This window comes from Crinia signifera, chromosome 4 (genome assembly GCF_055691185.1).
Source record: "Crinia signifera chromosome 4, ASM5569118v1, whole genome shotgun sequence".
In the NCBI taxonomy this organism is placed as follows: domain Eukaryota; kingdom Metazoa; phylum Chordata; class Amphibia; order Anura; family Myobatrachidae; genus Crinia; species Crinia signifera.
Genome location: NC_139220.1, coordinates 188,007,603 through 188,029,026, shown reverse-complemented (window position 1 = coordinate 188,029,026; position 21,424 = coordinate 188,007,603). Strand labels below are relative to the sequence as shown.

General features: G+C 41.2%; 1 protein-coding gene across 2 annotated transcripts in view; it reads right to left on the bottom strand.

The window, feature by feature from the left end:
* Positions 1-21,424, bottom strand: part of SND1 (staphylococcal nuclease and tudor domain containing 1) — a 657,666-nt gene that overhangs the window by 406,459 nt on the left and 229,783 nt on the right. For both annotated transcript variants that reach the window (XM_083183246.1, XM_083183247.1), the window contains exon 13: positions 6,880-6,990. In XM_083183246.1, coding sequence (XP_083039372.1) covers positions 6,880-6,990 — 111 coding nt within the window. The remainder of the gene's footprint in view (positions 1-6,879; positions 6,991-21,424) is intronic.

Here is a 21,424-nt window from a genome sequence, read left to right as displayed (position 1 = left end):
CTCAAACTGCTGACAGTCCAAGTTATCCAAAAGGTGAAAGAACTACAAAAAGGTACGATAACTCCAGGACACCTATCTCCGTACACAAGACAGAGGTGAACACAGTGGCGGCTTCTCCTTACACAGTAGGCAGAAATATAGAGGATCCAGATAGACAATGCCCTCTACACAAGAAACCACACCCTCTTAAGAAATGTCGTACCTTCAGAGAAAAACCATTAGAAGAGAGAAAGATCTTACTTAGAGACTTTGGGATCTGTTTCCGATGCTGCTCTTCTACAAATCACCTCTCTAGAGACTGTACAGCTGCAATTAAATGTTTGGAGTGTAACAGTGAGAAACATGTAACAGCTTTACACCCAGACACCCCTAACCCAAATTCTGCCAATACTCTCAGCCCTGTGTCAAAGAACGGCGGGGAGAAGGAGGGACAAAACATGGAAACTTTGGTCACATCTGCATGTACTGAGGTGTGCAAAGAAGGGAATAGCAATCGATCCTGTTCAAAAATATGCCTGGTCAAGGTGTACCTCAAAGGACATGCGGAAACATCCATCAGAATGTATGCCATTTTGGATGATCAAAGCAATAGATCCTTAGCGGAGTCAGCGTTCTTTGACCTATTCAACATAAGTGAGAATCCTACTCCATACACACTAAACACATGTGCTGGGACAAAAGAAGCATTAGGAAGAACCGCAAATGGTTACATAATAGAGTCTGTGGATGGAAGCCTAAAACTTCCACTTCCTACACTGACTGAGTGTGATCAATTGCCAAATGACAGGAGTGAAATCCCTACACCTGACGTTGCATGTCATCACCCACACTTGAGAGGTATTGCTGATCAAATCCCACCATTGGATGATTCGGCACAAATTCTTCTACTGCTTGGCAGAGATATACTGAGAGTACACAAAGTCCGTCAGCATCGCAACGGCCCTAATAATGCACCCTATGCACAAAGACTCGACCAAGGATGGGTGATAGTGGGTGACATTTGCAACAAGGAGCGCAGACCAAACAACATCAATGTCTTTAAAACTAATGTGCTTAAAAATGGTTGTGTATCTCTATTTGAACCATGTCCTAAACACTACCCTTTAAAAGAGAGTTTCCCCAGAACAGCTCAACAAGGTCAAGGGAATCATACTGACAGAGAGCTTACTGCATGCAAAGGGGATGGTGAAGGCCTTGGTGATACAGTATTCCAGACAACAAAGGATGACAATAAAATTGCACCTTCAATTGAAGACAAGGGACTTCTAAAAATTATGGATACAGAATTCTTCAAAGATGAATCAAATAGTTGGGTTGAACCACTCCCATTTCGCTCATCTAGATGTCACCTTACCAACAATAAGGAACAAGTTCTCACAAGATTCAACTCACTGAAGCGTAACTTGGAAAATAATTCAGAATTGAAAGAACATTTTGTAGCCTTTATGAAAAACATATTTGACAACGGCCATGCAGAACAAGCTCCTCCACTCCTCAAAGGCGAAGAACGTTGGTATCTACCAATCTTCGGAGTGTACCATCCACGAAAGCCAGGTCAGATAAGAGTGGTATTTGACTCAAGCGCTACATTTCAAGGTACTTCATTGAACAATGTTCTCCTCTCTAGACCAGATCTTACAAACAACCTTCTGGGAGTGTTGATCCGCTTTCACAAAGAATGTGTTGCTATAACAGCCGATAACCAGCAGATGTTTTATTGCACTGATACAAGGGAATTCATTGAGAGAGACTTTTATGTGGATGATGGTCTTAAATCCCTGCCTACCGAAGATGAAGCTATACATCTACTCAAAAGAGCTCAAGCAATGTTGAGTGTCGCTAATTTAAGACTTCAAAAAATAGTTTCGAACAGTACCCGAGTTATGAAAGCATTTAACTCAGAAGATTATGCAAAGGACTTAAAGAACTTGGATCTAGGTGTTGACACCCCTCCAATTCAGCGCAGTCTAGGAATAAGTTGGGACATAAGGACAGACACCTTTACATTCCAAGTGTCAACAGAAGAAAGACCATATACTCGAAGAGGTATCCTGTCAACAATCAACAGTCTCTATGATCCACTTGGGTTTGTAGCGCCTGTAACAATACATGGGAAATTGTTGTTAAGGGAGATATCTGGAGATTCACAAGACTGGGATGCACCGCTACCTTTAGAAAAGAAACAAGAATGGGAAATGTGGAAGGACTCCTTATGTTTTATAGAACAAATCCAAGTTCCTCGTTGCTACACTGCTGTATCACTTATTGCAGCAAAACACAGGGACATTTGTATCTTCTCAGATGCTTCAACAAAGGCCATAGCTGCAGTTGCTTACCTAAAGGTGACAGATCCAATGGGAAATTGTCAGGTTGGATTCATTCTAGGCAAAGCTAAGTTAGCACCACAATGGCAACACACTATTCCGAGACTTGAACTGTGTGGGGCTGTGCTAGCAGCAGAAATAGCAGAGCTTATCTTAGCGGAAGTTTCAGCTATCATCAACGCAAGACCTCTTGTACCAATTTCTACCGATCCAGAGATGCCAGTTATCTTGACTCCAGCCGAACTCTTTACACAAAAATCTGGCGTGTCTTCCATTCCATCTGGAAACTTTGCTGATAAAGACTTGTACAAACGGCAATGGAAACAGGTGCAGTGTCTTGCCAATACATTTTGGAATCGTTGGAAGTGTGAGTACCTGACTAATCTGCAGAATCGTTGTAAATGGCAATCAAATTGCACTAACTTGCAAGAAAAAGACCTTGTACTACTTAAAGACAAGCAGGTCAGTCATAATGAGTGGCCAATGGGACTAATTGTCAAAACCTTTCCCAGCGGAGATGGAAAGATCCGGAAAGTAGCAGTCAAAGTAGTTAAAAATGGAACTGCTAAGACATTCATCAGACCAATTAGAGACTGTGCTTCTTATGTCTCATCGGGATCTTCTGTAATTGTTATCCATGTATTACAGTGATTCGGTTTTTTCTGTTTTCTTATGTGTTGCATAAGTTTAATAGTGATAAGTTTAATAGTGATATCTACAGATATCAGACGGGGAGTGTACTGTATCCACAGCATTATTAGAGATCATATTATCTTGTCAGTGATTTATGTGATTAGGTAATGTTCTGCACTCTACTGCTTAAGTCTACTTTATGCTATGTACTGTAGATCTATGTTCATTTGCCCATGCCTAGCTGCCTTTTGCCATGTGACAGGTCAAAGGGTGAAATCCTCCATTTTACTTACTGCTTCAGTTAATCTATGATGAGATGCTGAGAAGCTGTGTTACTACAGGTCTGCTTACCCCTACAGGCTTATATCTTCTTATCACACATAATAATACACACAATAACAAGAAGAACATATATATTGTGTACCCATGATCTCTTGTACATGTACATTGATGTACCCTGGATAATTACAGCTACATTATATGGACAATCATCTCAGTCTGTATCAATAAAAGTTTAAAGTTCCAGAAGTTTCATTGTGCATTAAGAGAAGATGGGCTTGGTTAAGCTGTCTGAATAGTTACACACTCCATACGTGTAATGAGGGTCAGAACAATAGCGTTTAAAGTGGTCTAGACAGTTCTGCAGAAGAAAGCTTAAAAGAATATCTATAGCAGTGTCTAAATAACACCCCTCATGGATGGAAAATAGCATCTGATTCGCCAAAGGCAACTTGGCTACAGTAGAGTGCACAAGACTTTCAACCACCTTGAGTTCCAAGCAAACTGCCCTAAATCAATCCCAATGGCAGGCCATTATTATAGATGCCATGCCTTTAGCTGTCACACTGCCAGCAAGCTTAACCTACCATTGCAAATGGCAAAGCGAGATAAGTCATAGGCTCTATACCAGAGCTGGGACTATAGCAGCATTCTGCCATGTTGTGTGGTTTTACATCCATTACATTTCTTAATTAAATATTTCACTAAGCACTTTGGTGGTGGGGGAGGGTAGCGTGTTGTAGCTATTGCATACATTTTACTACTAAAATAACGTGAGCAGATTTTTTTTTTAGGTACTTGTGTAATAGCACGGCGCCCGGGTACGCTACGTTTTCAGTGTAGCCTAAGCTACGCTGTCAGCATAACCCAACGGCTGCCTAGTGTAGTGACTCCACGGCAGCCCAACGGCTGCCTAGCGTAGTTAGCATAGTTAGCGTAATGACTCCGCGGCAGCCTGGCTCTGTCCCCGGCGTCCATGGCAAGCCTAGTGAGCGCCTCTCACACAGCGCTGGTGCCCGCATTATCCACTCCATCTGTTTGAGATGCTCCTGCGTCTGAGTAACTATTGCGGCAGGGTACAGTAACCCTGCCGACAGGGTTAGTGATTCAGAAGCGCGTAAGTCTACTGCACAAATAGGGGGTGCGGACACAAGTGCGTCTCATGCACAATAAACAAGGCATTTGCCAGTGCTATATGTTACATACTGGCATATGCCTCCATTTGAAACCCCCACTATCCAACGCCAGCCCGAAGCCAGTGCAGCGTTATGCGTCCTCCCGGCCTTTTCATACCCCCACTAATGACATCAGCGTGGAGTTGATATTATAAAGTGTGGCGAGTGCAGCGAGCCACCGAGCCCGAAGCGTGGGGAGCGAAGCGAGCCCCGCGGATTACATGTAAAGTGATTTGCATTTTAGTTAATAAAGAAAAAAGCTAGCCATGGGAACACTACGCAAATCTGACAGATATGCTGACTACGCTGGCCACATGTACACTGCGCTGATTCTGACGGCGCCGCTACGCTAACTACTTAACGGGCGCCGTGATAATACACAACTACCTTTTTTTAAAAGACTGAATTGAACAAATGAAACATTGCAGGTAAAAAGACTTTAATAAATGTAGTGCAACACTGCTAAGTCTTTGCAAGGGAGATAGATGCTCTAGTCATATTCACACTCCACATAAGGTGCAGTAAACCTCTTCGAGCCAAGGTCAACCTGCTGCAAATCAAGGGATTTATATGAATTGTATTGCTTGGGGCAAGATGAAATATTCGAGAAAGCTCTGCTAGCTACTCTTCTCAGTTTGTAGAAGCATCTGTTTACAACTATCATCTGAAAACAATGTGCCTGATCCCAGTTTATAAAAAAAAAAAAAAAAAAGGAAATCCAGATCACAAAAGGGAGATTTTCTGCAGCTATGTGACACAGTACTGCTGCTGCTGCTGCTTGCATAGAAATAAGAATCTTATCGTTCTCTGTCAATTATACAAGGAAAAGAGATTAAGCATTTGATATGCTAAAGCTCCTTTATTTGATACACCAAATAGGTGATTGCAATTGTCATGCAAAGAAAATCCAGGTCAACCTTCAGGTTGTGTCCTTCATTGACTGATGCAGGTCAGACAGGCATGGAGGCGTAAAAGAGGGGCCTTAAAGAGTAGCTCACGTTCCAAAACACGCTATTCACTTACCTAAAACATAGCATATCAGCGCACCTAAGAGCAAGGAAATACCTGTATTTTATTTGCATTCATTATTAGGTGTAAGGACTGCTAATGCTTTTGACAAGATTATCTTAATTCAGATGTAGACTCCAGGGGAAGAGCGCCCCTTAGTGGATATAGTATAATGTTAACATACTATATGCGTTTCTATTAATATATCTATAGCTATCTCAGAGATTGTGATTTGTTGTCATGGGTTTTGTTGTCTAGTGTGTACCCACTATGTCGCTGATGATGCATGCTCCCATAGGTCACCAGTGACTAGCTTCTTTGCCTCAACAAGCAGGGCAGATGGGGATGTGGTTAGAGGGCTATGCTGCTGAATGCAGCCCAGCCCCTGCTGCTGTTTCCATCACTGCACGCTAAGGAAAGTGTGCATGCATATGCCAGGTCCCATCACTGCCAATGTCAGGCTGGGTACACATCATATAGTGTGTACCTAGCTATACACATTAAAATCATGTGGTTTTTCTGATGCTCATTTAAAGTTCAGGAGAGGGGGACCTAAGTAGCATGCATGAATGTCTTAAAGGTTATTTATAATGGTACCAAGAAACCATGAATTAGGACCCTATTTTGTTTTTTTTAAAGGACGGGCACCTATGACCTGCATAAAATACTTCAGTTGATACATTAGCTTGTTGCTTGCAAAAGGTCTCCCCAAATTGTCAGCACAATTCCATAAAAGTCCTTATCCCACCACTGTAACCTAGTACCCTCAAAATGTATTTCACAGACCTGTGTAATAGGATTTCTTGCTGAATCTCTGGCACCAGATGAAATCATATCAATCTATCAACTGTAATACAGAATGTTGGACTAATGTATATCGCTTCCTGAAACCAGACACTCATAAAAACCAAAAAAAAAATATCTAAAACATACAGCACACTGGAATTTCACCGGTGATGGATGCTAATGAGGACTGATGGAATGGAAAATGTACCCAAGATGAGCTTTACCTTTGGAAAACTGGAAATGTCTTTTCATACAGATTAGCAGCAAGATACAGAAAACTTTGAAATATATAGTGAGAATTTTCTAGCCATAGAACAATGATCACAGCCCAGAATAACAAACTTTTGATACACTGTAGAACAACTTGTTTACTTGAGGATGTTCTGCTTGGGGAATTGAGCAAAGATTACATTATTTACATTACAAGCGATGCACAATGTAGACAGTGTCCTTGGAGAGAGTTAGAAACTTGTTTTCTGTGAAAAACCTATCTTGGTTACACAACACAATATGACCAAGGCCACACAGGAAGCAAGACTGAAAATAGATAACCAGAAGAAAAACACCTAATTAAATTAAAAGCAGCAAAGCCTTATGTCAAATCTGCAGAAACTGTGTATACGTTCACTCAAGGAAGAAGGTAGCTGAATCGTGGTCTAACTTAATAAACCTACCGGGCCTCGGCTGCTAGGAGCTCATCGTAGTGTGAAGATCTCTGGTCGTCATCCTGACGGTAGCGAATCACAGTGGCCAGACCTTTGCTCACCAGGGCTTCTGCAATGTTTCTGGGGAGATACAATAAAAATGTAGCGGTTAGGATAAGAGTGGTAAAAGCGTTTTCATTACCGTCATGACCGAAATTAATCGGATGTAGGATTATATATATTCATCAATAGGTCTGGGGGGAAAAAATGATGCTATACAATGAAAATTGGACACTAAAAAGGAGAGACATCCTTGGTATACTGTTTATATCAGTGGTAGCCAACTCCAGTCCTCGAGAGCTGCCAACAGTTCACATTTTCCAGACAACCTAGCTGCTGCACAACTGCACTCATTACTCACTAACATTTTGAAAGATCCACAGGTGGAGCTAATTACTTCACTTGTGATTATGTGAGGAGATCTGGAAAACATTAACTGTTGGTAGCTCTCGAGGACTAGAGTTGGCTGCCCAAGGTTTACATGAATATCATATACAACTAAAAGTTATAATCAATGCAAACATTTGTCATGTGGCATACACACCTAGCAATTTAGGGGGATTTTCTAAGCCATCTCACTAGATGGCTTAGAAAAGGCCCTTACTTCGCTCATGTAGGGGTCATAGGATATACTTTTATCTTTATATTGTGGAAACTCTACATCTAGGATACAAAATAGACAAGATTAGCAAGGTTACTCCTTCCAAGTTTCTAGATGTCCACACAAACTTGTATGCTAGCTCATCAATACTGTGCAATGCTTGCAATCATACAGCAGAGTAAGAATTCTTCTTAGCCTCCATATTAGATTTCTGCAGTAAAAAAAAAAAAAAAAAAAACCTTTACATTTAATAGATGTGACTTCCTCAGAGGGGAATACTCATCTCTAAAAAGCCACATCTTCCACAATAAAACATCTAGGATCTGAAAAGTGTTTGAATGGATAATTTATTAACTGCAGAGAACGTGCCTGTATAATTGAAACGTGCTAAAAAGAACACTCAAGAAAATGGTTGATATGCTGACTTTATATAGTTCAGCGCCAATCGTAACCATTTATTCTGTTTGACAATTCGCACATATCCACTGCAGGGGTTTAAATGGAAGTAAAATATGCCCTTTTCCTTCTAGTTGCTAGAAATCAAGTTTATGTGCAACGGAATATGCTGCGTTATAGAAGAAACTGTTAATAACTTACACAGATTTAGGACACAAATTTGAGTCTGTGATGAAAAAAATACATGGAAATAAATTCAGGAGAGCATGCGGGCATATACTGTACCATTGTTTGAAAGACACTTTTCTTTTAAGGGATGCTCCCTTAGCATTTAGGGTGTTATCACCAGGCAATACTTTCTAAGACGCTGTTAAAAAGTACAGAGATTATTTTTTTCTTTAATGCCAGATTTCGCCTACGCTGAAATAGCTTATTAACTGCCTATAGCAACCTCTCTTAAAGGGGAGGGGAGGGGGGGGGGGGGTTCAATCTATGCAGTGTCTTCCCCTCACGCCACAGAAGGTCAATATATGCACAGTCACCAATCGCTTACAATTGATAACTCCCAAAGAATTCTAATACTTTAGCTTTGTGGAGATTAAGGGAAATTGGTGCCCCTCTATATAGTTTAGGATATCAATATTCACAAGATCATCATCAATTTAATAGAAAATACTGACCTCACCAACACATGAGGCTTTGCATTCCATGCCTCCAGTAGAATAAGAACACTGGCTGCCTCAGTTTAGCTTTACAGCTTTAGCAAGATGTATGCATGTCATTATACTGAGGTATGTATAAGGTGATTTATATTTTGAGTAGGGGAAAAAAAAAAAAGCTATACATTTATAAATTGTGATTGCAACTACAGGAAACTGCATGGAAAGGTGGTTTTTCCTCTAATCATAAGCATTAATACTCCACTACAGCTAATTCACAAGGCCATGGTCACCAATTACTGGAGTGCAGAATTTATAAAGGCTGGGATGGGTTAGGATACATTCTGTAACTCATCTGAAACCATCCTTTCAATTTTAACTGTGTAACTGCAGCATGGGATTTAGTCTGTGCCAGCCCAACACAAGGTTCACTGAGCAAAAGTAATTATCCGCAACATACTTTTGACATTTCAGAATTCTATTTGTTTCACATTCCCACACCTTTCAGCTGCCAGGGCCGGCTCCCACAAATGGAAAGATGCAGAGGGGAACAAACGGGAAAATGTCTGCACTGATTCAAACAAGGCAAACTGCTTCCCAAAGGGACACTGTCCACTCTCTTTAAAGAAGAAAGGGGTTGAATAAAAAATCTGGCTACCTAAATGAAAAGACACAGGGTTCAGAAAACACTTGAGGAGATTTATCACAGGGAGAGACTGCAGCTATAAATCATAAAGGAGATTCTGTGTGACACCCACCTCTGAACAGAATCTGCGAAATGAGAAATCTGGACATGCTGTATGTGTCATGGGAAATATAGGCACATCTCACAGTTCCAGTGGCTGTGCCAATCATACAGAGGGCTGAATACATTGCAGTGTAAGACACAATAGGATATGCAGACCTTTACAGCAGAAAGAAATAGGGCTTTTACTGTCAAATATACTATACTCCAATGACTAGAACTACAAGCTGAATACACAGCAATGGCTACTGCTGAATAAAAATCTCTGAGAAACTGATTCACAGTTTGTCTCACTTTGAGAGGCTATATTTTTATATTGTGGACAGAAGAATGTTACATCCAACACTGACATTCACCTGTTATTGAGTATACCTGCGGAAGCTTTGTTTGATCTTTTGTTAAATAGTTGGTCCAAACAATTTTCTACAATTATTGCAGTAGATTACTGCACTAATTACAATCAGCCCATTATTGTATTAAGCTAGAGTAGGGGTGGGGAACCTTTTTTGTGCCAAGAGCCATTTGTATATGGGGAAAAAAATCCTTCAGGGGCCATATGTAAAAATTTATCTTACAAATTCACCTGCTGCAGCCGTTTCACGCTCCTGCGGCTGAATAGGACTGACAGTGTCCGGCTGCTGTTGATTAAGAGGAATCTCGCGAGAACTACCGACCTCTCGCGAGAATTCCCCTGTACTCGACTCCCAGCAAAACTACTGGTCGGGCGACTCAGAACAGCTACAGGAGCCGCATACAGCCCCCGGGCCTGAGGTTCCCCTGAAGCTTACACTGAAGCATAACATTCAGTAGATAGATAAAATATGGCTTTAAAATAAGCATTGGTTAAAGGAGAAACATGTGACATTTTAGGATTCTCACTAATGAAATTGCCAGACATATGTCCAACTGGAACACTTACTGTAAGAGCTGCCATGGCAATTCAACAAATAATTACTTAGAAAAACAAAAATAGCTTTTCACAGTGGCTACGTACAACAGTAGCATTAAGGTGACACCTTCACTTTAAGTAAGGCCATTCTTGTACTTCGTTCATGTGAAACGTCATGCAAACGCAAGGCTTTATTTTTTCCTGACTCTCTGAACCAACCCTCTACCACTACTTTGGCATCTAGAAAATCAGACACTGTTAGGAGCAGAATCCTGACTATAGGCATATACAAAAGAAGGACATTTTCTCTGGCTGTCAGCTGCACCAAAGAAACTAGGAGCTGGGTGGCAGCCGCAACAGTACAGGCCTGTCCGCACCATAAAGTCTGTCACAGAGAAGCTGGCAGTACCAGAATCAGAAGGACTAGGAATAAATTTAGCCAGCAGGGTAAATTGACTCCAATAGTTACAGATAACATTGGTTGGGGGGGGGGGGGGGGGGGGGGGTGTTGTTATATGGTGAAATGGGTGCAGTCGGTGGTGTTACTGGAGTATCTTCCACAAACACTAAGTGTGTACTTTACTCTGTTAGGTCTAGTATAGCAGACCTCACTTATAACATTTTAAAATTAAACTTTAATTTCTAAAACATTAAAGTTTTATTTTTTAAATCATGTATTATTTATTGAATTTTGAGAATACAAAAATAAAATAATAAGAAGTGGTGCATTAGTCAAACACTGTACTGTACATGTTTACAACAGGACAGTCATCAGGAGTTGTAGACAGTTAAAAACTTCATAGGTAGGTTCTGGAGGTAGGCGGTGGGCCGCCTATCAGGACAATCACACAGCAAAAATAAATTAAGAGCAATGATCTTGGATATATAGCGCAGAAGCCTGCCATAGGCCCCAAACTTTACTATATTTGCTCACACAGCCACGTTTAGAATACATAAATCGTTCATGGGACAAAGTAATATTAACAAGTGCAACCCATATTGTAGGGGTAGTGCACCAGGGCTCATCCAGGTTCTGGCGATACAAACACCGGCTAGAGTCAAAAGGTTATTACTGTATATCCTATGTTGGGTAGGGAAAAGGTCCTCTGAATCCAAACCAAAAATACGAGGAGTAGAAAGTGGTGCCTGCACACCCGTGTCTCCGATATTAGCCAGAATTGCTTCCCAGAAGGAAAAACGGTACTCTTTACCTAGCACGGCGCCCGCGATTACAATCGCGGGCGTCGGGGGTAAAAAATCGCGGGCATCGCGGGTAAATCAAAAACGGGTGCGACGCGATGCCCGCGATTTTCCCATAGGGATCAATGTTAAAAGTCAGATTGGTCGCGATTTTAGCGTTAATTGGCTCAATGCCCGCGATTTTGACATAGGAAACAATGTTAAATGGGCCACAGAGCCCTAATAGTCCCCCTGAAGTGTTAAATGGCCCCCACAATTTTTAACGCCACCCCACGATCAACGTGAACCCGAAGCGTGGCGAGCGCAGCGAGCCCGCGAGGGGCGGCGGTACGCGTCCTCCGACCTTTTCATACCCCCACTATCCACGTCGGCGTGGAGTTGAGAATAGAATAGTGTGGCGAGCGCAGCGAGCCACCGAGCCCGAAGCGTGGCGAGCGCAGCGAGCCCCGCGAGGGGACGCGGATACCTTCACAGTTATACGCGTCCCCTCGCGGGCTTCACAGGTGTCCGTGGCGACGCGGACACCTGTGAAGCCCGCGAGGGGACGCGTTTACCTGTGAAGGTATCCGCGTCCCCTCGCGGGGCTCGCTGCGCTCGCCACGCTTCGGGCTCGGTGGCTCGCTGCGCTCGCCACACTATTCTATTCTCAACTCCACGCCGACGTGGATAGTGGGGGTATGAAAAGGTCGGAGGACGCGTACCGCCGCCCCTCGCGGGCTCGCTGCGCTCGCCACGCTTCGGGTTCACGTTGATCGTGGGGTGGCGTTAAAAATTGTGGGGGCCATTTAACACTTCAGGGGGACTATTAGGGCTCTGTGGCCCATTTAACATTGTTTCCTATGTAAAAATCGCGACCAATCTGACTTTTAACACTAAAATCGCGACCAATCTGATTTCTAACATTGGTCCCTATGGGAAATCGCGGCCATCGCGGGCATCGCATCGCACCCGTTTTTTAGTGCATGCGATGGTCGCGATGGTCGCGATGGGCGCCGTGCTAGGTAAAGAGTACCGGAAAAACACTTGCGGGCATTGCCACAGCAAATGCCAGAAACCAGCCCCAGACTCCAGGCACTTAGGACAAGCATCCGACATAGAACCACCAATCCGCAACAGTCTGTGCGGGGTCCAGTAAACCGATGAGGGAGATACATCTGGATCTGTTGGAATCTGGCATATGCAGTGACACTTCTAGGGAAGCCCACCATATGTATCTAGTCTTCATCCTCAATGGGCCCCATGTCAACCACCCATTTAGCACGCAAAACACAGTTTATCAATACCAGAGAAGGAGAGGAGAGGGGAGTACAGAGCAGAAATTATTTTTGGCTTAGCAATTTATGAATCATCGCGTGAACAGGACATTCAGAAAGTGGAGGAATATTCCCCCTCCACTGTGCACCTATCGCATGGCGAAGCTGGAGGTATTTATAAAAATAGAGGGACTGCATATGTAGACACCAGATGTACAAAGGAGTGTGGTGTCCAATCCTGAAAAAGCTGGCTAATCGCAGAGACCCCGAAGGACGTCCATTCCGGGCCACCCTTCAACTTACAAAGTTCAGGGAAATTCTTATTTTTCCAAATAGGAAACCCTGTTAGACTCCTGCTACCCTAACAGTCTCCACAGCCACAACCTCTGAGCTTGTTGTAAAAGAGGGGGAAGCGCGACTAAAGGCGTACATGCTGTTAAAAATTGCAGCGGTGAAAAAAGAAGACCCATTTTAGTCAAAAGAGCAATAAGCAAGTCCCCATAATCCCCAGGTGTAACACATTACCCTAGCTGAGCTAATTGGGCAGCAAAAAATAGTCCCATATCTGGTAATGCTAAACCTCCATCATATCGGGATCTACACAAGGTTTTAGCAGCCAACAGCAGACGTTTGCATCCCCAAATAAAAGAAACAACATACCGAGTAATAAGCTGGAATTGGGAAACGGGAATATACACTGGGGAATTCTTAAGAAAATATTAAAATTTTGGCTGGACAATCATTTTAATGAGATTCACTCTACCAGTAAATTGATATAGATATATATAGATAAATCGATAGAGGAAGTGTCTGCCAGACATGAGCCTTATGTGGTTTAGTATGTATGTGTAAGCTATGCAGAAGCAGGGCTAAATTACAATCTTGAATCCATATGCACTTTCTTGTACAAGTTTACTTTGACAGCTGCAATACTTTTATTTTACTACAATTCTTAAGCTGGGTACACACTACACAATGTGTACCCAGCCTGACATCTGCAGCAATGAGACACTGCATCATCAGCAGCATGGCCATCGCTAAAGCTTGTAGGGCTGATGGAGGATGTTGCTGATGACCTGAGGGAGCATGGATTCAAGCATCATAGTCGGTACACACTAGACCATGTGCAGGATATGTTGGTCTGATCAGCCAGATGCCAATGTCCAACAAAGGTAAAATGAAGATTGTATATGGATGCTATCTCCGGACTCAAAAACAGAAGTCTGATGAAAAGTGGAGTGCAAATCTTAAAGCAGGAATAAAGACCAAACCCCATAGGCTATTTGTCTTGACATAAAATTGATATTTCTACAATTACTGGGAGCATCAGAAATCACGAGAAACGACATAGTTTCTCATGCTAGTGTGATGGTTAGGTTTGATTTGGGGATAACTAATGCTGGCCATACACTTGACCAACTTTCATACAACAAGTTGGTTGGATGAGATAAAAATCTGGATTGGAGCAAAAGTAATTTGCTGCCAAAATTCGGAAACTGACAAAAGCAGTCGGTCAGACAAAGTACTGTAGTTGAATCTGTTTAATTAAACAACTTGACTGAATGTTGGTCCATTTTCTTGGAATTTGCTTATTGCCCTTTCCTTTAATTCAGTACTAGATTTTCAGTCCAACCAACTAGTTGGATTAAAGCTGGTCTAGTGCAGGCATAGCCAGCCTGTGGCTCTCCAGCTGTTGTGAAACTACAAGCGCCAACATACATTGCCGCAATTTTGCTAGTATGGAATGCTAGAACTGTAGCAAAAGTCTATGGACATCCTTAGATGTATGGTTTTGGAGAAATTCAGTATCTAACCAATCACACCTCCCAGAACCATTTTATTTTATGGCTCAGATATCAGAGGATATCATATCAGAGGATATTTTATGGCTCAGAGGATATCATATTTTCACTGGTTACTACACAGGAAAGGGTATATACAGTTTCTGTATTTGTACTTAAGTTAAATGTTACGTGGGTAGTCTAGGCATGGACCATAAGTTATTAAGTTATTAATAGCCAAACATTAACAGGAACCTGCTTGTGACAAAAATAGGTGTAACAGTTAATAAAAAGTTACGGTCCATACACACTGGGCGACTATGCCCAGCATGTATGGACAGCGATGATATTGTTCATTGCTGCGGGGAAAGCCGCTTAGTGCATACACACTGAGTGGCTTTCCCCCTGCCCGGTGCTGACGGAGGGGGGGTGGGGGGGGAGGACGGAGTTGCATAGTGGAGCACTATGCAAAGCCATCCTGAAAGCCGCTCATCTGCTAATACCAGCAGATGAATGGCTTTCCCGGCGATGTTGCGGGAGCGCGGAGCAGCGCTCATAATCAGGCCATGCACACTGGGCGGCTTTGAGCTGAAACCCACTCAAACCTCATGTTTTGATTGACTTTCAGCTCAAAGTCGCCCAGTGTGTATGGGCCTTTATGGGGACATTTTTTGTGTGTACTTTGGGAGATCAATTCTATGATGCAGGCCAACACCTCACAGTCTATTACCAGTGCCGTGAGGTCACTAGGAGGATGCAGAAAGCCAAAATGCTGGCTACTCCGTAACAGGAGACAGGTACTGAACTGTAACATGACTTGCTGCACTTGACTCCTGTCACAGTGTAGGAGCCAGCACTGCAGGCCGTCTCTGGGAGCAGCCCACCATCTCCAGGACCCTGAAATGATGAAACTGGGAGTCCGGAGCCATGCCTTTCCTGCAGGATTGTGCCCATTTGTGCAGTTATTCCACTGCACTGTATGTTAAAGTATGGTGACATACCTGCACCAATTGTTCCCAAACTCTGTCCTCAAACCACCCAAACTGTCCATGTTTTTATGATAGGTCACTAGTATTCATGCAGCGGATAAGTAGTACCTCAGTCAATAGGATTTAACCATCTTTGCTCAAGCATGGATAGCCTTAGAAACCTTGACTGGTCTCAAGGCATCTTAACAGAGTTCTGTAACCATTGGTGTACACTATATGTAAGTGTTCATCTCTCTTATGGCGCTGGTATATCGAGAATAGAAGGTTTCCATTATAAGCAAACTTCAAATGGAATGTGAAACAGACTACGCAAGCCACAACATTTACTGGGAAGTCATGGCACTGAAAGTGTGCAGCCACCCAAAGCGGGATATTTCAGCAATTCCTTATTTCCTGTTTCCAAAATAACAGGAAACCATTTGTTTTGTATGTGGCATTAAATATCTGCTCCTCCTCCATCCACTAACCAAATACGCAAAAAAAAAAAAAAGTTTTTGCTCTCTATGAATTGAAAAAACATTCTACTGCTGATAAAAGCATTTCAATACTGATCAAACAACTGAGGGATTCAAACATTTCATCAAGCAAAACATGATAATCATAAGTGTTACACAATTGCCTGAATCACTAGTAAACATCAATAGGGTTTTCCAATCTAGTCAAATGAAAAAGGGAATAAATGTCCTCTATTTCCAGCAAAGTGTTAGAGGTCATCTGATCCTTTCCCAACAGCCTATTCATGAAATGTTAGCACAAAATTACTACCAATTATATCGCAGAACTTTACAGGCATGAAGACAGTGGTGTGCGTTATGTCGGCTTCAGTACAACCTTTGAGCAATTAATCACTGTGAAAAATGCATTACAGCTCTTAGGTTTATAATTAAACAATGAAATACGAGATACTCAATAGACAACATTTTAAAGGGCAATTACAAATAGTTCAAAGGAAGGTGGAAGGTTTGAAATAAACAGAAAATGAGCTAACCTTCCACCCCTGCTGTTTGTAAGAGTTGTGGAGTTCTAGAAACCAGACACTTGTATATATAAGCATCTTTAGAAAGAAAGGTAACCATAGCAATTGCTTCATACAAAACCTGGTTTTGTACTGCCCTGGTTGTGGGCTAACCATTTCCTGCAAGGTCTCCTGTCCCTGCAGATTTGTTATTTATAAGACAAAGACCAGAGAGGGTGAAACAAATATGATGTAGCTTAATGGTAGGAAAATACCATGGGAAACACAATGCTACTTAGAGTTTCTTGGCTATTAATCTGTAATAGTCTGACTATGGATTAGGATGATTTAACCATACATACTAAATGATATATATATATATATATATATATATATATATATATATATATATATATATATATAGATATAGATATAGAGAGAGAGAGAGAGAGATAAGTTCTCACTTGTAGTACAAGATTTGTAATCTACACGATCACGTGCCCATGCTCCTTAGTGTCAGAAAAACCGACTGCACATTTAAGGAGCTGATGGGACAACACAGGTTGGCAATTAAAGCAGCTTTGGTGTCGGGCGCCAGCGAACAGCCCGACACTTTGTACAGGCTAAACACAGCCTAGCTGTATTAAGATATAAAATAATCGATCATGTCCCCCCAATGCCATGGGGTGGAGACAGATCTAGGAAACTTTTACAGTTAGAATCCCGCTGGATAATGAAGTTGGATACATTGACACCCAAAGTGTTAAATGAAATGATAGGGTTGCAATGTTTCCTTTAAAACTGCTATAATGTAGAGACCTAACAATACAAGATAGATACTGGTTCCATATAAAGCTTTAATTGGATGAGCAACCATCATTTTGTGCAAAAAGCTTTGTGTTTATAATAACGAGTGCTATTTAATGTAGAAATAATAAATATTAATAAGAAATAAAAATACTAAAGTATTGTGGATATAAAAATGGATTTTTGACTGTATTGCGCATTTTTGTATATTATGTAAAGATCGTGTTCTATGTGTTCTGATGTATCATGTATATTATTGTATGTATGTTAATGTTTGTATATTTAAAACACGTATATCACTTTGATTGTTTATAAGACATTTATGTGCAGTCCTTTGCAGATCACATACACCAAAACATGCTGAAGGTCTTTGAGACTCTTGGAGCAAAACATTGAGACTTGTCACATGGTTTAAAATGTCTGACAGTAGCTGGAAGAGCTTGACCATGACTTTCAAGTACTTCCTTGACACCCTAATTCTTCGGACTGAAGCCAATTAAGTATTTGTGGGACCACCTTGATAGTGGTGTTCACTTTATAGATCTTACACCAAGAACCCACCCAGCAGCTGTGGAATGCACTGCAAACAGCATGGCTCATACCTGTGCCAACCTACCAGAACCTTACTGAGGGGTAGATTTACTAAGCTCAGTGAAGTGATGAAGTGTCTGTTTTTTTTATCACCAGCCAATCAGCTCCTAACTGTGAAGTTACAGGCTTGGTTTGAAAAATGGCAGGTAGGAGTTTATTTGTTTTTATCACCGGGCAGACATTTTATCACTTCTCCCAGCTTAATAAATCTACCCCTGATTTGCTCTCAGTCCATGTAGCTACTCTCGCTGCTTTATGTGGCAGTTACTTTAACTACAGTATAAGTTGTTGGTCATAGTGTGACTGTGTAGGAGCTGCAGATAGGGGAGACGTGATCTATAGCCATAAAGTAGGTATTTAGCTGCTTGCTACACACACCTAGGAAAGTGATGTTAATTTGGGGCAAGCTATGCAGATGTATCCTGTAGTGACATTGTCCTCTAAAAAGAAGTTGCCAGAAACGCTACATGCCACTACTAGGAGTACAGCAAAATGGAGTCAAAGGATATGAGAATCCTGTTGCTAGCAAGGAATCCGTTGTGGGTTCGATGCTGCTGGGTGGTTGAGGAGGCAGGTCCTGCAGTGTGGATCTAGAGGCTGTTGAAAGCGCCCTGTAAGCACCCACAAAAAAAAAAAGTTCAGTGGAATGCATTGAAGAGATTTAGGGGATCTTTATCATGAACGATCGCTTGATATAGTGGCTCAAATAGCTGAAATTGCCTTCAGTTGCCAGTGCTGAAGAGAGATACAACCCATCCCTGCCTGCAAACTCTACACATGTATTCCACAATACAATGCTCAGTCTAGGTAAAAAGACACGCGATACTGAATAGAAATACAGCCTTTACAGAAGATCACCACTTCCGCATTCATTGTGGAACGAGCATCCCAGCATAAATACATAGCCAATAATAATAATGCTTTCATTTTAAAGCATATCTTATAGTGTGCTTTAAAGCATATGCAATATAAGCATATTCTATAAAGGAAATCATACTTCTAAAGCATCATAATTGGCATCCTGTCGGATGTTATCATTCCTTTTTTTGTACAAGACTGCCGAAATCCAGAATATCCGCTACTTCCGTTTATCTGTTTAAGAAATGACTGCAGCATAATTACAGTTCAAACAATGGGCAAAAATAAACTATTTTCCATTTATTCTTGAGGCCTGACAAACGCTCTGCTCATCAAAAGTTACGGGAGGGGTCTGGGGATACTAAATTCACTAACATTGATTCCGTTCTCTCGAAAAAGTAATTTTCTACTTATTTTGGACAAATGAAATATGAGCAGTAATGAATAGGAAAATGTTACAGATCTAAAATAAGCTCAGGGCATTTCTGTTCTTAAGAAAAATTAAGCTAGCACCACAGATAACAAAACAACTCCAGGGAAGTTAAAATGTTATTCAGTGAAGCAAAGAATTTCACCCTAGGATGGAAAAAGGTGTCTCTTACTGATGAGGGAGAGCACAACATTTAGAAAACCCGTATGCCAATTATACATTTAGCACAGAAGAAGTGCATTAACTTGGCTCCGATTACAGTATGCCGCTTTAAACAAATTCATAAATTCCCCTTCACTGAGTGCATCTGTAATTCTCCTGCAATTACACGTAGGGAAATTAATGGATAATTCATAACTGGAAAGGAAGAACATGTAAGCATAACAAACTGTTACAAGTCGCCAATAATTAACACATTCCCTGTAATAAGTATTCTGCTAATCACCTGAGATAAGAATTGCTTCTAAAACAGTTGCATTTAGCAGAAATGTTCGATTTGGTTCTTCAAATGACTACACAAGTGCCGCAAATCGGACAAATTTGAAACCTTGCGGTGTGACATTTTTTACTCTTAATAGGATTGTACAGTATTTGTGTTCAGATCTCATCCAACAAAGAACATTTAAATGTAGCAGATACAGAAGCATGCCCTTCATCAGACATCATAGCAATATTTCATAAAGCCTGAAACACTAAGTTACATAACATACACTAGAGTAGCAGCTTTCGGTTAGCACCATCCATGTTTCATGGCTGCACTGTGAATATGAATACATTTGGATTATTAACATGTAATAAAGAAAAGCTATTCTATTTACTGAATACTATAAACTATGTTTATGTGGGGTGAGTGTGAAGAAGTGCAGAGAAATGGTCAATCAGCTTTTGTCATTTTGCAAACAAAGCCTGTAACAATGCAGGAGGTTATTGGCAGGTACGCTCTCCACTATATTAGTCTCCAAAGCTTAGTACATATTTATTTACTGTTTGTTTTATAGCACACACATTCTGCAGCACTTTACAAAGATTGTTTGAACACTCACATCAGTCCCCGCCCCAGAGGAGCTTACAATCTATATACCCTACCACAAGTACACGCACACAGACATTTGTTTCTTTTAAGACAAGATGGGAAAGCTTTACTAAGAAAAAACACACCAAAAAAATATTGTAAATAGGTTCATTAAAAATAGATTTTTAGATACCGCCCATTTATACACTGTTTTGTTGCTCTATAAATATTAGGCACCACTGGCATTAACTACTTCCACTGTATAACAAATGCAATGATAAGTGGTACTTTGGTGATGTGGGTTTCAGTGAAATATGGAAGTACTGTTCGTTTGGTCCAGGAAAAGGCAAGGCATTCCCAATTATATAGAAACTACGCCTTATAAAGTTTATGCCACACTGGCTGTGGTTGTGTGGACTTGGTGTAAACACATTTACTAGTGTTAGTGATAGAAATGCTTATTATAAAAATCTTCTGGAAGGGAAAACATCAGTTTGAGTACCAGATGTTTGTCAAATTATGTGCCGTATGTAGATATAAAATTTACTATTTAGTCATGTAACAACTTTCCAGCCAAGTGTTTAAAACTCAGAATAGGTGTTTAATAATAAATCTGCTCCATTGACTATAACATACAGTAGGTCAAAATGACAGTGGAATGTGTAATTGCATATAAAGACGGATACTGGTTCTCCATAGAATTAGCTACTGTACAGTATATCAGTTTCAAATATGGATCCCTCCGGATGCATTCATTAGGAAAGCAATGTACCACCTAAGGCTTTTGAACTGCATATTCTAGTTTGGAAATCCTTTCTTTATAAAACAAATGCATAGAACATTGCATTTAATTCCTTCATGACGCATATCTGAAACTTCATATATTCAAATAAAATATAAAGCCAAGTGCGTACTATCCAATTACAAGGCCAATCAGCAGATAATTTGTTATAGGAAAGATAACCGTAGTAGTGTATGAAGGAGTGTTAAATGTTTCAGCAACAGTCAGATCAGGACCACAACATAGCACTCCTGGCAGCCAAATCCTGTCCTAGAGAACACAAGTACAGTGAGCAAGATATCGCTCACACGATCAGTGTGTACAAGCTTAAGTCCGCTATACTTTTTGTCCATATTTACTGCAAATGTGTCCAAACATGGCTATAAGGCAGGCATTCCCAACCACGGTCCTCAAGGCACACCAACAGGGCAGGTTTTAGTGATATCCAGGCTTCAGCACAGATGGTTTAATCAGAATCCCTCAGATACTAATTAAGTTACCTGTGCTCAAGCCTGGATATCTACAAAACCTGCACTGTTTGGTGTGCCTTGAGGACCGTGGTTGGGAA